General features: G+C 39.2%; 1 protein-coding gene across 1 annotated transcript in view; it reads left to right on the plus strand.

Moving 5' to 3' along the window:
* The window catches only part of RFX4 (regulatory factor X4), an 83,520-nt gene that overhangs the window by 61,876 nt on the left and 4,420 nt on the right, over positions 1-17,224 (plus strand). Inside the window, exons 14-17 of the mRNA XM_079303623.1 lie at positions 3,390-3,509; positions 4,768-4,929; positions 11,110-11,272; positions 12,159-12,297. Coding sequence (XP_079159749.1) covers positions 3,390-3,509; positions 4,768-4,929; positions 11,110-11,272; positions 12,159-12,297 — 584 coding nt within the window. The remainder of the gene's footprint in view (positions 1-3,389; positions 3,510-4,767; positions 4,930-11,109; positions 11,273-12,158; positions 12,298-17,224) is intronic.

Genomic DNA, 17,224 nt, shown 5'->3' on the forward strand with positions numbered 1-17,224 from the left:
CATGAACACAAATTTATAAAAATCTACACTAATGATTCTATTCTTTCACTGCAAAGCCATTTGATATATTGTTCTTGAATTAGAGTTGAGCAACTTCCAAAAGAATAACCCCTGAATGTAAAAAGCTCAGAGCTAGATGGCAGAAACTTTTCTGCACTTAATTTATACAGTTCTTTCTAGCTTTTCAGAATTATATATCCATTAAATGAGTTCTGTGGAGAGAAACAAAGACTGATTAACTGTTCTAAATATTTACATTTATATACCTTTGTTCTTAACTTAGATAAAAAGTTTTACAGTTTTACTGCATTAGGAACTGTTTCAGTGGAATGATTTTTAATTTTTTTCTCACCTTAAAAAATATGTAGACTCAGGTGATCACAGTGTAGGGTATTTTAAAGTGAAATAATGTGTTTGATGATGGGATCTTTACTATGTAGAGCACAGTATATTCTTACCTTTGAAATAGATGATTCCACAACCTGATTGAAGGAAGTGGTAATACCTGGCACTGGAGTGACTCACACAAAGCTTTTAAGCATGGTGACATGGGCAGGTTGAAACAATCTCTGGCAGGAAAAAAAAACCCAAAAACCCTGTTCTCTCTCTTACTCCCTCCCTCTTTTTATCTCTGCCTCCCTACCTCCCTCTTTCCTTCTTATGCATATCAAAGGCACAGTTGGTGGCAGTGTTTGGGTTGTGCACCCAGTGTATAAAGTAACTGATTAGTTATAGAAACTCTGTGTTTTTCTCCAGATCTGGAAATCTCACTGTTGTTTTGCTAGTTAGACGTAATTGCTGTGTCTCCTAATAGATGCAGATACTTACTGTGCCTTGGCTGGGCACTGCCATGATTTCTGTTAACCCCTGAAAATTAGAGCCATATGCTGTTTACAGTTGTAACTACAGTCTCTTCAATGATTTCTTACATTTTCCTAATAAGTGATTGATTTGCTGGCTACAACTGGATCCATTTCTGTGCTTAAAGATAGACTTGAAAGAACCCAACAGTCATATGAGAAACAATAGCTTGCAAACACAGAATAAATTATGGTACATTGTGCTGAATAGCCATTCACTGTGAGGCTGAAATGCATGCCCTGATATCAGTTTCACTCTGTAGCTTGCATTTCATTTGACTTATTTAAAAATATAAAAATATTGCATTCATTGCATTCAGTACCAAAACCTTGTTTGTCTGGTGTCTTTCATGCAAATTCTGGGCTCAAAAACTCTGTGCAGAGCTTAAAAATACACAGTGGGAGAAATAATAGGAGAGGAAGAGAGAAATTCAAAAGAGTGACAAGGGCACTGGAGTGTTTTTAAATGCTGCATTCAGTATTGCCAACCCCAAGTCTTCAAAATAAAGCTTTAGACCCCCCAAAAACAAAGACATTTTTTAAAATAGCAGATCTTGAGTTCTTGTTGTTTGCTTGCTAGCAAACACAATTACAGTGTTTAGAGTTCACACTTCCAAATATTTTTATGAAGCTACAAGCAACTTTCCTTGTTTTTAACTGAGGGCTGAGTAAGGAGTTTGATAGAAAATAGTAAATACCCTGAGCTTTATACCACTACATGAAGTTTGCCAGAATTTTAGCCTGTTTTTCTTACCTTGAAGATACTTATCAGTAGTAACTGCACTAGAGTCAACAGAAACTTCCCACTGAAAAACTGTAGTCAGGAGAAGAGTGAACATTTTGTGGAGATTCTTGAAAATCTAGTTTTTCACTGGGGAATCCCTAGGTCAGTAGCAAGGTTCTCAGCCATGTCTGCTGTCTTTATTGCACTGCTAAATCAAACAGGACTTAATTAACAAGACTTTGAGCCCAAGGATTTTTAAAAACAAGTTCTCTGCAGTACTTAAGTGAAGATCCCCACTTTTTACCCTTGAAAGGGTGGGGAAACCTGTTACCATCTGCTTAGTCAGGTGAAACAAATGAAGAGCTGGATGCTTGAGGTCCACCAGCAGCCAGAGATCTCCCCACAGCAAAGGTGTTGCAGCCAGGGGTGTCCTGTTTCTGTGCTGCTTTGCCCAAGAGCACAGGGCACATGTTCACTTCCCAGGGTGTGTGCCCAGCTCGTACCAGTGACAACAAAACCGTGCAGGCGTGCAGGGAGAGAGTGAAACACAAAGACCATCGGGGTCACAAAGGAGAAGAATGTGCTCAGAGTCACTCTGAAAGCTGAACTGCCAGCTAGAATTCAATAAGGGTATTGGGTCTTTCAAATCTGCCCTACAGCAGCATGCTTGAGTACAGAAGTTGGAGTAGGGATAGTTATGCTTCTTTGTGATAAAAACTAATATCTCAAGATAAACCTAACTTTCCAGTGAAGAAATCAATCATTATAAAATTAGATCGAATTTGAGACTCGTTTGATCTTTTCTGCATGAAATTATTTCTCTTCAAATGCAATAATGGAATTTCCAAAGGAATACCTCCACATGAGGTTTCTTGGGGTTATTTTATCTGGCAGTAATTGATCTCTGCTTCTATCCCAGATGATGACTTTTCTCTGATTTAAGCTAACTGCTGGATGAGCTATTATTTTAACCTCACTCTTCTTGTACTTGTCCGAGCTACTTAGTGACTTAAATAAGCATGTGGTAAATGCTCCATGCAAGTCTAAATGAACAAAAGAGCTTTAAGAAACCAAACCCATTGTATGATAAAGACGTGTCTGGAACTATTGCAGGTACCCGATGTCATGGAGTCTATTGCATAAATTGAACAAACTCCACCTTGATACTTGTCAGTGTCGCCCTGCAGAGGGGTGTCAGTCCTTTCAGGAGGGCACAGCACAATGTCTCAGCTCTGATGTTTTTCATCTCTTACTTCCCCCCCAAACTGTATCTCTTCTTACACACCATTTTCCTTTTGATTTGTGATCTAGGGCAAACATTTTTTCACCATCCCTGATATGTATGCTTTATAAATTATGGGAAGCAACTCACTTCCTTTCTTTGCAGGTGGAGCAGAAAATTCATACCAGGATGTGTCACTAAAGCATCCAGTTTGAGATTCCATTCTGACAGAAAATGATACATCCTTTAGACAACAGGAAACAATTCTACTGCAGTGCAGTTGTCAAAACTGACATTCATTGCTAATGCAGGAGAAGAAGAATCCTTCAAGTGGCAGATCTCAGCTAGGCAGTCCTCTTGCACCCTAAACTACAACCGGTTGTAGAAGCCTGTATTACTCTAGGAATGAACAATTTGCTACTCCCTGGTTTTTCTTAGATCTCTCTTACCTTCAGTAAAAGAGATATTTCAGTAGATGGAGGCAGTCTTATTCAGGGCTGTTTGTGTTGAGTACCATAATAATTGGTTTAATGAGTGTATTGAGACAGTCAATGGCTTTTTTGTTTCTTCACTTTATTACCAGGGTCTTTTCACCTTATTCACTTGATGTTCGATGACTATGTATTATACCTGCTAGAATCACTCCATTGTCAGGAGAAAGCTAATGAGCTAATGAGGGCAATGAAGGGAGAAGGAAGCACAGGTGAGTCTGTTCTTTTACTCATTATTTATTGTTTTATTCCACTTTTTTCTCTACTTTTTGTTAGGGTGTATCTTTAGCCTTATCCAACCTCCTGAGGCTTATCCAGGAGAAAAGCACTTCTGTCATGAAGTGAAATAAATTATTTGGGAGGCATCCTTGGTTAATACTTTCTGAAAGAGAACTGCCTGCTTCACAGTGTATGTGGATGTCTGAAGCCCCATTCCTAAGCACTCACTTGGTGTTTCAGTAAGAAATATTTCTAATGGAACCCTTTATCTTAGTTAATCTTTCAAAGCCACCATTGAATTTCAGTGGACTTGGTGTTAATAAGTTCACTCACACCAGTGGATTTGTACCAGCCCCAATAAGAGGAAGAGATAGATATCAGGAGTGAGAAAAGACAAATAGATGATCTGTTGCTTCTGGTACATTTACATTCTGTGTGCCTTTACAGAAGGAGATTCTGAGTTTTGCTCCATTTCAGACTGCCAGAACAGAAGCAAGCAGGGATTGCCTTTAGTTTTTTCTGCTCCAGGCAGCCCCTTGTAATGAGAGCTCCTCAATGATCTTCCTTACCTGCATCTCCCATTAATTGTGGCAAATTATGCCTCTCTGTCACCTTGAAAGTTTATTCTCCATTTTAGCTGTGGCTTAATTTATCACCCTGTACATTCATGGGAAAAAAAATTTTCAGTGATTGGGGAACTATCTTCTGTATGATGAAAGACTTCATTTAATTCATTGCCCTGCCTTAGCCTCTTGGGTTTTTGACAAACAAGTTGCTTATTCTTGCATATTTTCCACATACCTTTAGCAGATAAAAATATCCAGAATTTCCTCCTTTTTTAGTCAACAAAGAAAGAAGATCATGGCCCAAAGCCACAGGAATGCTCTGGAGACTCCTGTTTCTTTCCAATGTCTCTAGAAGGTGTAGGAATGCCTAAGTCAGACTGCACTCCTAATTTTAGATATGTAATAGTACATTATAGGAGTATAACACTTAAGCTGTCCATGCCAGTTTCCTGCCTATGCAACAGGAAAAATATCACATTCCTTTAAGAGGTCTTCTGAAGATACAATGAAGGTTGTAATGGTGAATGCTATAGAAGTACTTCTTTCAAAGATCTGTGGTTCCTGCTCTGTATTTCTTGAAATACATTCTACAGAATCTAACTGCTTGCATTTTTTTTTTTTAAGTTTTTCAGTGTTCCTTGACTCTGCCTTTAGCTATTTTGATGAGCTTTCTCTCATTCTGCAGCAGAAATACGAGAAGAAATTATTCTGAGTGAACCAGCTGCTCCAACTCCCTCCCCAGCACCGTTCTCCCCAGCTAAATCTGCCACCTCTGTGGAAGTGCCCTCTGCCCCTTCACCCATCAGCAACCAGTCCCCAGAGTATGGTGGCATAACAGCTACTACAGGTAGGTTGGCTTCTGGCAGATAAATCTGCTTGAAGGTGGCTTTTGCACTTGGTCTCCTAAAACTGAGCCTCAGAGCATGGTGTGCTGGCTTGCAAGGTATGAGAAGCCTTCCCAAGCCAGAAATCTGGTCTCACTGTATCCACACATGATGTGCACTCTACCAGGAAAAAGATCTGATGTTTGGATGTTTTATATACCTAAAGGAAGAGTGCTAAATATTTCAGGTTTAGTGAGGTTTGCAAAAGTCCAAATTACTAGTGGTTCAGGAATTCCTAGCTGGTAAATGGGAAATGGGTATCTTTCAACATATTTAATACCCAAATATGTTTAAATAGCTGTGCAAGTTTCTCTTGGGTATCTTTTACAGGTTACTGATAACTTTCATCAACCAGTGTTAGAGATTAGGAATTACATGTTTGAAGCCTATTTTCTGTTGCTCTATTACAGCAGCTGATAAGATTGTTGTGCTCTTGTGGACCCACAAATTTAAAAAATCTGCACTTAAGGGACAGCTTAAACTTGTGGGTAGGATTGACAGGAAACAATTAGCATAAAACTAGCTCCTTGTTTGGGCTGCATAAATGGCCAACATTCTCTCTGCTCTAGAGCAAAACTCATTACCTTTTGGATGTGGGCAGGACTGTCTGCATGATCAAAAGACAGTGTTCTCTTAATTCATGGAAAGAAAGGCAGAAATGAGAGTGACTTCCAGAAGGCATTTCAGGCAGTGAAATTCCAGCTTTGCTGCTCCTCATTGAATAGGATGCACAATCAGAATGTGGAAACCATTGCTTTTGTGATGCACTAGAAGAGTTACAAAATCTTGAAAGAATGTCATAAAGTGATGATTTACCACACTAGAGTATTTGGCAGTGGCTAAAGAACTAATAAATCTTTCTGAAAAATGTTTTTCATATTTTCAAAGGCGTCAAAGGGAAGCACAATGCATGTTGTGCTGGAAAGAGATTTAAGAATATTTGTCCCTACATCACAACTTAAGATTTTTCACTGTTGGAGGCAATACAATAGTTAGGAGGGAAATAGGAAGTTTTTATCCCTCAGGACAGTTAAACAAGAAACTGATAATTCCTAGACAGGGGAGGTGACCACACAGCTTCAGTCCAGGTGACAGTGGAGGTGGTGAGGATCTTTGACTTTTGTTGAAACATTGATATTGTGTGGAATTTGACCTGTAGGCATTGTGGGATGGTTGTGATGCTGGAACCAGAATTTAGTATGGTGCAGGGCTGTATGCAGAAATAAAGGACTGAAAAAAAGGAGCTGTGTGTTCTCCAGGGCCACTGACTGGAGTGGAGGTCTGAGGGACTTGTATTTGGGCTGCAGGTACCATAACTCCATGTGACTGTCATGTAACAGTTGACCAAAAGCCATTTTCCCTTCTCCTGTCACTACAGGTCCTCATAAGAAGTCCCCTTCTGTCTTTCCCTTCAGGTACAGAAAGACCACAATTGTTCCCATACTAGAACTTTTTAGGCAAGAAAGCCATTTCTGATTATTTTAGTTCTTTTTTTCCTCAGCTTTATATTTTTAGGTTGTTTTAAAGGCTTTCTTTTGGTTTAACTGAATTTTACACTTATGGTCTGGTGCAGTCTCACTTTTTAGAGTGTGAAAATCATTTTTGTTTTGCACAAGCCAAATTTGTCAATGCAAGTAATGCTCTGGTTAACATTAAATATGAATCTATGGCTATTTCTTTCTTTCTTTCTCAATTTGAGCAATTAGTAATACCTCTGTTTCCTATGTTCATTACATAGATGGACTAGTTTTAGTTTGCTTTTTAGTTTGCTAACCATTACACTGTGGAATGCAGTGTTTATTCATGTAAAGCAACACAAAATAACAACTGTGTCTCTGCTAAAGGAAATTGCTTCACTTTAAAATAGGAGTGCTGAAGATGTATTATACACACAAACTACTTTACATACAAATCTGTGGCATTGCACAGAATATTTTGAAATAGGAACATGTGTTCTGGAAAGATCACACTATTGATTTTCTTACATGTCTTTTATTAAGCAAATGTAAAATTCTACAAATGCTTTGCAGATTCTGAGAACTTGTTCCATTGGTCACCTTTAGCTCTCAGTTCCCCAGTTTAGGGCACCATTAATTCTTTCTTGCTTGTTACATTTGCAATAAAAGTTAACTATTAAACTTGTATTTTAACCTTTTTGCCTTCAGTCAGTGGTCAGTACAAAACCAGCAAATTAAACTGTTGCAATGACATAATACTGAGCAAAAGAAAGGTAAATCCTATGTATCACACTCTGTGATATCTGTCATGGCAATAATAACATTTTTTTTTAAAACTTTTGTTAGGTTACTGGATAGTTAAAAGGCTAATTAGCCTCCATCCTTTCCAAATCACAAAGGCCAGATTAATGATTGTTCAAACTGCAACAATATTGTAAAAAAGTGATAGCTGTGTGGCTGACTATGCTGCTCTCTCTTAAAGCCACTCTTAAAGCTCTGATTACTCATTTGCCAATGCAATAGTTTTTAGACAACCCAAATGAATTCTAAATTGTTAGTTCCTAGTATCTTAGTAAACTACTAAGTTTACTGTTCAGTTTACTAAGTTTGCTGTTAAGTTTTAAGAAATCTGTGCATGGAATAAGTCTTTGGGTCAGCAGTGGTCATTAAAAGTCACTGTTCTACCATGTCTGGGCTCAGTATTAAAGTTATGGGAATACTGGCACAGATCTAGCCCCTCTCATATTTGTGTGTATGAGTAGAACAAATTTTTGGTTTTTTTTCCTAAAGCTTCAGCTCCTGGACTTACATGAGTATTTGAGAACATCAGCTCTTGCTCAACAATTAGAGTTTAATTCCCATAGCTGCAAAGTGCAAACCTCAAAGGTTTCAACTTCAAAAGGCAATTCTTCCCTTAAAATGGAAGGGCTTGTGTTGTTCTAAAGCTTCATAGGTACAGTGATCTATTTGTTGTGTGGGGGCAGAATGGGGGTCTGACTCTGCCTTTCTGACTGCCTGAGGTTGAGAGTGCTGCTGATTATCAGATATAATTCACAGAGCTGGGAGTGTCTCACTGTGTATCAGCCTAAAGCAGACACAAAATGCAGCATCATTAAACAGCTTCTGGGTTTTCTCTGCACTGGTGTACGTGATGGCATCAATGAAAACAGGGCTGTTGTAGGACTAATAGCAGTTCCATTTATATTTGGCTCCTCTGCAGATCAGATGGCCTCTTGATTAGTATCCTCAAAATCACTTTTTTAGAAAAAAGAGAAAAGAAAAAAGGGTGATAATAAATGAATTTCCCTGTTTTAATCAAACCCTGCATGTTCAGAACACAAAGCAGAGCAAATCATTGCTCAATCACTATTGTTTTTGCTTATTTCAAAAAAGCAGTTCAGTTGGGTTCAGTCATATCTAAAAGAGACTTCATCTTTTGGAGTTCAATTCTGCAACCAGCTGAGGAAATTAATCTTAAAGGACTGAGACCTAGGCAGATATTAGGAAGCTAACTATGAAAACCTTTCACACTTGACTCATTCCTCCTTTTCCACCCACCACATCATTGGCAGTATCCTGGAGACCTCATATTTACACACAGTCTGCAAATCTTCCATCCTTCCTCCCTGTCTTTGCAATAGGTCACTGAAAACAATAGCATCCCTTCCACAAAGGCAAAGGGAACTGAGGCAACTGCAGGTTCCCCAGAACATTCTGAAAAAAAATTTGCACTGCCTTCTGTCATACTGTAAATCCAGAGTAAAACCCAGCATACTTTTGTTTCTAAGCCATAACCTGCAAAAAAAAAGGGGGCATTCACTCATCAGCTGTGTGAGGTACTATCCTGTAGTACCTCTGACAGTTCTTGGTTAGGAGAATTAAACAAAAATATTCAAAGATCTCTGAGTGCAAGACCTACTTTCTACTTTTGTTTCTGTGACATCTGGACAAGCACAAAGATTGTTATTCTCCAACCATTTATTTTAAAGTTGAACTGAGTTAGCTGCCAGTTAGATTTGAATACCAGGAGTGCTATCTCTCATCCAAGGAATTTAACTTCCCACATGAAACAACTTGCTGTCCTGGACTCACTCATTTTCATCAGACTAGGATAAGATCACCTCTATTTTTTGAAAAAAGAAAAGGAGATTGTCACAATGTCTGAGGCCAGACAAATCACTATATTTGATAAAATGCAAAGGGTCTTTTGGCTCTGTTATTACTGCTTCTTATTAGAGCTAGGAAGGTAATGAGATTTTTGGATCGATGGCAAATTTTTGGTTGGATAAAATAAAATCAAGTCAAAGGAAAACTTTTGTTTTATAATGAAGTGAAAAAGTGGGAAAAAAGCCCCCATACAATAATATTACCTAAAAGAAATCATTTGGGTTTTTCAATCTCTTTGTTGCCCTTTCTTTTCTCTTTGTTTTTGCCTTTTGAATTCAGGCCTGTTTTGAAAGAAAGTTGCAAATTTTCTTTTGGAAGATAACACTGGGGAAATAAGTTGACCTTTTGAAATTGAAATGTTTCATTAAAATATTCTGTAGACAAGTTGTTGATATTTTCAAAACTCTTTTGTTTTCAAATGAAGCTATTTGGTAACTGCATAAATACTTCTGGTTCCTTCCACCTAAACTGTCTTTTCTAGTAAAGTCAGACTTCCTTAAACATTTTCCCAACTCAAGGAGCTGTGAATGTGTATTTGTCCATGGCAACAGGAGTTTGCTTTTCTCCACTGGGTCTTGGGAATCTCAGTGGTCCTCTGCATTGTGAGGAGATAGAAAAGACAGAAATTTCAAGAAAGTGGCAGAAAATGCAGGCATGTGAAAACAGACCTATCATGATACTCTTGGCCATAAGACATCCATGGATTTCTTTTGTAAGAGCACCAAATCACACCCTGCTGAAGTATTTAGAGTTGGACTTACCTTGTAAAGCTCAGAATGCCTTCAGTCACAGAATTAAGCATTTCCCAAAAAAAAAAAAGAAAAAAAATTTGCCTGATTTTGCCAAATAAAGTCACACTCACCTGAAGCAAATTATACACATTTGAAATAGGCTTTTAATTCCCAAAGCCATAGAGTGGACACAGACCTGGGCGTACAATGACTTCCCCCCTCTGAATTAAGCCCTTTCATGCCACAGGAAGTCCTAGAATCCATACTGAAAAACCTGAGTCACCTCCTGCAATTCCTTTTAGCTGAAGAGAAAGAGTCAAGAGTGCCCAGAGCCCCCCAAACCAGTGTTCTCATTGGGTTAAATTCAATGTTCTGGTCCTCATTTGCAGCGTAATCTCAGCCAGTATGGTCATGACCTCCAGCAAGAGCTATGTTATACTGGAACAATGGATCTGTCAGCCTCCTGAGTGAAAGGGGTGTGTGCAAAGGACAAAGGTTTCTCAGCAGCTGGCTCATGAAACTGGAGTTCCTGCCTGGAAGGGATCAGGATGATTAAAAAACTCAGCACCTTCTAAGCAAAATGGAAAACCCACTTCTTTGCTCTGCTCTTCCCACAAACGCTCTACATGACAAAAATAAATTAAGTCCAGTCTCTGCTGCCACTAAAAAAAAAAAGAAAGAAATGTTATTTGAAGGAAGGAAATGACTAGGCTATTTCTGTCTATCTACTTGTCATAATTTGGGGATCTCTGTGGTGCTGCCACTACAAGGGCTGGTACCTACTTGGGTGGAACAGGTACAAACCACAAAAGGATTTGAGATATTTATTTGCATAACACTCATTTTTTCTAATCCTTCATCATTCTGGTCATACTTCCTGCCTCTGTCCAGGTCTCAGAGCTGAGCAGGCCACCAGCCCTCTCCACGTGAGAAAGATCTCAGGGTTTGGTGCATCATACCTGAGAAATCTTAGCGCTGGTGTTCTTCCCTTTCTAAGTCCTATTCCAGGGTTTTGGTTTTTTCTGCAAAATTGTTTCAACACCACACTAGAAGCCCACAGTGTGAGCTGTTTCATATATGTTTAATTCTTCTGGATCCTTGCATGCTCCAAATGATCACTCTGTGTTGATATTTATGCCTCAGATACGACTGGTCTGTTCACTGTGTCAGTGCACTTTCCATGATCATTATCTGCCTTGTTGTTTTACTATAATTGTCTCGAGGCATGGCCCCTCTGTGGATGACAGCCCATGTTAACTATGCTCCTTTGGCTCCTCTCTGTCTGCAGGGGCTATGCAATCCTACACATGGTCACTCACCTACACTGTGACAACAGCTGCTGGATCACCTGCTGAGAATTCCCAACAGCTGCCCTGCATGAGGAGCCCACATGTACCTTCATCATCTGTCACACACCGGATACCTGTGTATCCCCACAGAGAAGAACATGGGTAAGGCACTTCCACTGGCTTGGGATTTTTTGTGTTTGTTGGTGGGATTTGGATGAACTTCTGCTTAGGTGATTTTTTTTGAAACACGGTAAAAGCTGTTTCTTGATGTAATTAAGTCTGTATTGCAAAGATGCTGGTATCATAATTATTTGGCTTTTGTTGCTATTCTATAATTATATTATGTCTTAGTTTTATAATCTCATTTAATTCTATTCAAAACCACAGTAGGCCTGGAGGAGATTTTCTAAAAGAGAAGGTTTAAATAGATTTCTTCTCTGATTCCTGTTTTCCTGTGCCATGTTTGAAAAAGTTAGATGTGCCTAGAGAACAACCCAACTACATCATGTGTCAGGAGAGGTGATCCTTCTCTTTTGCTCAGTACTGCTGAGATCTGCACTGGATCTGGATCCAATTCTGTGCTCCCCAGTAGCAGACTGAACATTGTATACTGCAGATTCGAACAATTCACTTCTCTTCCTCACAAAAAAGGAACATCTGACTGCAGTACAAGGAGATATCTGAACTCATTGTAGCTCTTCAGGTCAGGGCTTACCACACTTCCTCAGCCTGGATAGCAAATTACTGGGAACATGGCATTAGATTACAATAAAAGGGAAAGACACTTTCTCCTGATAAAGTGCAGTGATGAGTCTGCAGTAAAAAATTAGTCACAGAAACATGCTGAGTCTCTCTATTTGATGTTGTGCTGGACACACACTAGTAGCATCTGCTTCCCATCTGAACTGGAAAATATATTTTTGAAAAAGATTTAAAATATCATCCTCCAGTTAAAAAAACAAACAATGCCATATTTCATAAAAGTCCTGGAATGATTAGTGAGAATAAATTATTGTGCATACTAAAAGTATTTTTTAATGTATTTCAGATACACAGGAAGTTACAACTATGGTAGCTATAGCAACCAGCATCCCCATCCAATGCAGAGCCAGTATCCATCCTTACCACATGATACTGCTATTTCTGGTCCACTTCACTATTCAGCTTACCACAGAAGCTCTTCACAGGTAATCTGCATTTGTTACTTGATGATATTTCTTATAACATTTAAAATATTTCAGTTTGTAAATTTATTAGCATATTAGTTATCTGAATCAATAAGCTGTCTAGATATTATTGGGCTCCTATTCTTTTTATTTTCTAATATTACCTAGGTATCATTGAATTTTAGTGGTCATCAGAAGTAGCTTTAGATTGTCAGTATAAAGTATTAACTCTAAAATCCACCAGTCTGGATCGTGGAAAGTGTTTCTGTTTTAAGGAGTAGCTAAAGCAAAAACAAATATAATTGGTTGTATGATTTTTAGTTGCTGGGAGCAGGAAGAGATCTCTAAGAAGAAATTAAAGTGGTCTCATTCAGCTGAAGATGCAGAGGCCACAGTGAATTCTTGTGGGGTCTCTGCTTTTCAGGATAACCATGTTTAGGAATTTGCCAAAACACTGAGCTCTGCATATAGTTTGAATAACTTCAGGACACCACTGCAGAGGTTGTTTAATCTGTATCCTATTGTCTCCTACTACGATGCTGAGAAATTGTATCAGTAACTCTTCCATCTCATGAAACTGAGCTAGTAGGAGCCAGCACAGATTAGGTGTGAAGATCAGATCTGGCAAGAGACCCAAAGCACAGTCACTGTCAGAGGGCTTCAGTGCCTCATGCAGCTGGTGCTTCCCAGTGGTGGAGCTGCTCTCTGGGCTCTGCTGGAAGATAGCAAAGGGCAGATACAGGGCAGAGGTGATGGCATCGGGGTATTCCACCCACATGGCACCACTTACCTTTACTGGAAATTTATAAAAGTGCATCAGGGACTGCCATGCTTAACTATCATCACTGGACTGGAACAGTTTCATACCAGAGGCAAAGATGTGAATTTGGTAGTGCTTTGAAACTGAGCACACAAAGGCTGCATCTCATTCTGGTCTTCAGAATCAGTTTGCCACATGATCTTAGAGCTGTTTCTCCTTTTTGTGCTTCATTTTCCCTAGCTGTAAGATAAAAATCATGGCATTGATCTCCTTAAAGCTTTTTGAGAGCTGTACAAACCCAATATGCTCATTTGGAGCAGCTCAGCAATGGCTCCCTGGCTCATGGAAAGGACAAGCTACAACTTCTCTCCCATTTGTGTCACACCTGGTCTGTCAGACTACACGAGGCTTTGTCTGAGGGTTTTTTGCAGCTGCTCAATCTCTAGCAGGAAAGTGAGTGAACACTCAAGTGCAGTGTCCTGGGACAGGTTTGTTTTCCCCCATTTTTCAGTATAGGTTTCACCCTGTTATCTCAAGAAACAAGTAAAGCAAATCAAGATCAGCACATTTTTAGTTTATTCATATCCTGGTTAACATGCTGTATGCAAACAGTAGCAAACATTAAACTCAGGCAAATATCTTTCTTTCTGCAGTAGGCTGTCTCTACAAAGGCAGATGTCAGATCATTTCTTCCTCTCTTGCTAGTCTTTTAACTGTCCTGAACATGTATGAAGAACAGCTATGCTTTCACCCTTTGAAGGAAAATTATTTCAAATTCTATGTGGCATGTTCTTGCTCATGCTGCTTGTAAACTGAGATGGAATTGCACAGCAGGACACAGCCAACAAAACCCTATCAATGTGCTTGTTCTCTATTGAGAGAAGCTACAAACTGGAACCTTACTTTTGAAAAATTATTTCATAGTCTTTAACAGTTTGATATAAAATTTGCTGACAGTGTTTTTAAAGCTAAGTTAGCATCTTTAAAATGCCTGCCCTGATAATAAGTCCTTTCTTAGCCCTTTTAACAAAAAAAAAAGTTCATAAGATGGGCCTAATAAGATGTTAGGGAACTGTTCTTTTTCTAGTGATCTTTGTGTGGGAACATGGTGCAAGGAGTTGCAGTAGAACTCATGACATTGCAAAATAAAAATACAGGAAGCCAAATTTACAATGAATATATCAACAGCTGCCACTATACTGAAACCAAAGGAGCTGCAATGTGCAGAGCTGTGGGAGTATAATTATCTGAGAAGAGGAGGCATTGACCATAACTTTCAAAAGAACTCTTTGTTATAATCTACATTCTGGCCAAATATAGAACTTTGGCTCAACTTTAGCAACTATTCTACAATACTCTTTAGGATAGTAGGATAGATAGATTAACTCCTAAGGAAAAAAAGCTCTGTGTGTGTGGTAAATTTTCTACAAACATGCATTCAGGGAGAGGCAGACAAGGGTCTGAGCCAAAACAGGTGACATGCAGTTGAGGTGGGGTTTAAGCTGAAGCTATTAATAATTATTTTGGTCTTGAAGAACATCATATCCAATCTCTTTCTATGGAGGAGAGTGACACAGTCCAGCCTTTATCAACTACTTTGAGAGTTTTGATTTTGTCATTGGAATCCTTAGAGTGAAGGTGTGCTGGAGAAGTTACATAGATGTAGATGTTTTACTATTTGCTATTTTAGTACTTATTATTAAGTATTACTTTACAGCTCTCAAAAAGTGCAGGCAGGAATCTGGCATTATAAACTAATTCCCACTGATGGCCAAGACTCTTTTTGATGACAGGAACAGTCTGTTCAAACCTTGGTCTTAATCCGAATTTTTTCTTCCCTCACCATCTGTGAATAATTCTCAGAACAGTTCCTTACTTGTAATTCAAGGCCTGATTGCTCATTTCTTGACTTGGCTTAGTGGCCAGGAGCCTGGCAGAAAAATGAAAAATTATCTACATTGATCTGTTGCTACCTAATTCTCTAAGCCATAGTGCAGGAGTGTTTACAATACCCTAATGCTCTGCCACCACCATATAGAAAGGGACTGTTTATGGCCTGTGTGTATGTACATAAACACATCCATACTGAGACTTTATTTCATCAGTTCTTTATTTCATCTGCTTCTGCAGTTTTAGGTACCAGGTGCCAGCATAGAAAATAGACAACAACTCTGTCTAAAAGCCTCTGAGAGGTCTCAACCTGTTTGAGTGTTGAGTTTAGCAGAGTTAAACACCTTCACAAATTCATACCTGATCCACCTCCACAGTGTAGGTTTGACTGGTTTCTGAGCACAGCTTCCATCCGTAGTGTTCACCCTGGCTGGACAGATGTTGAACCTCTTTCAGACTATGCAAAACAATTCACATAGTTCTACCTTTTCCTAAGACATGAACTAATTCATGCTGAAGTAATTTTTCTTTGTAGATTTCAAGACTAACCCTTTTAGTAGGAAGAATAATTAGAGAAATCTGCAGTGGTGTACATTTTAACATATCTGGTAACATATAAAGGTGCACATCTTTAATTCTAAGTACCCTAATGTGTAGCTGTAGTGAATAACACTACATGTAGGTTCAGTTATCCAGGTCTTATCTCTAGCAGCAACCAGAAATAGATGTGTGGAGGAAAAGTCTTAGAAATAGGGTAAGTGGAAGGTGATCCTTTCACCAGCATAGCTATGATGACTTTGGCAAGAGCAAACCTAGGGATATCCTGAGTAGGAAGCAGCAGCTGGAATGATGTCTTTTGTAGTAAAGCACTCTCCATTACCCTGTCTTTCAGCTTTTTCATACATACAGACTTTCTCAGGGGTTGCACGAAACACTCATTATCTTGTTAATTTTAAGTCTGTTATCTCATAATTGTATCGGGTGCCCTAGGGTTTTTTGGGTGATGAGGAATAGGGAATATTAATTTCCTGTTTATCTACTCTCACCATTCAAGCCATTATAGACCTGCATCATTCCTTCCTCACCTCCTCCCTGTCATTTCACTTGCAGAATTAAGCATTACCATCTCTTTAGTTTCTGTTGTGACAGATGCTCTGTGCACAGCAGTTGTCCAAGGACTGCAGGACAGGTGTAACCTGAGGAGAGTGTGAATGTCCTATTCTCTCAGCTGTGCTGGAGCTCCCCTCCAGCCTTTCTGTGCAAACCTGATCTCAGAGTAGGTAGGAGGGACTCAGTCAAAAGCAGCCAGATCAGCCTCCTAGATCTGAGAATCCCTCCCAGATGCCACACCAAACACAGCCTCATTTCACCTTTTCCCCTTTGCCACTCCCAAATGGAGCAACTATTTCCAAATGCTCGATGTCAGGTGACAGAGAGCCATAGAAGTAGCATAGCAATGTTTCTCCTTTTGTATCATGCAGCTCCTACCTTAAAGACATGAATTAATCTATTTTATTTATTTTTGCTGCCTTTAAGCTGCATTTATGAAGATCACAGTCTACTTCCATGACCTGGACACAACAAATCACTCTGGAAAATGCTGCAGCAGTACAGTCTGCTGTTCAGCAGTAGGTCAGGTCTGCACCTCTCAGAGGCCCAGAGTACAGTACATGCTTGGGCCATAGTTAAAGGAAATTTAAGCATTGTTTGTTCTCTGACTCACCTGAACTGCTCTGGGGAGTGCAGTATAACTTCATATAACTTCCCAGGGTGCAGCATGCAGCACTACTCAGTTTTTCTGTAAAATACTGCATGCCACAATTCCACTAAACTATGTCTTCCCTTCATATGCCTCTGCAGCAGGATTTTCTAGAAGCAGTACTGGAAGACAGTAGTAACTCTTTTTGTGACTGTGGGGCAGCCAAGAATATCCCTTCTCAGATGGATCCCATGCTTTAGTGTCCATTCATATTGTTCTGGCCCATCTACTTTAGGAAAAAAGGAAAAAACAGAAGAGGAAAAGTTCTTACTGCTCCAGCACATACACATTATAAACTCATGGCTTTACCAGTGCAGTAAGAATAACACCCTCCCCAATAACCACTCTGTCATCAAACGGCTGGTAATGACAGAAAGACAAAAATACTGCCCAAATCCCACCCATGCAGCAAGAGTCATTGTTCCCAACTGTATGGCTTCATAAGGGCCTTGAGACTGTTAGCATGTAATTGAAGTAATTATGTATTGAATGCAACAGGAAACAGATGTCTTAACTTCTTTTGAGATAATTACAAATAG

Source organism: Erithacus rubecula (genome assembly GCF_903797595.1).
Source record: "Erithacus rubecula genome assembly, chromosome: 4".
Classification (NCBI taxonomy): domain Eukaryota; kingdom Metazoa; phylum Chordata; class Aves; order Passeriformes; family Muscicapidae; genus Erithacus; species Erithacus rubecula.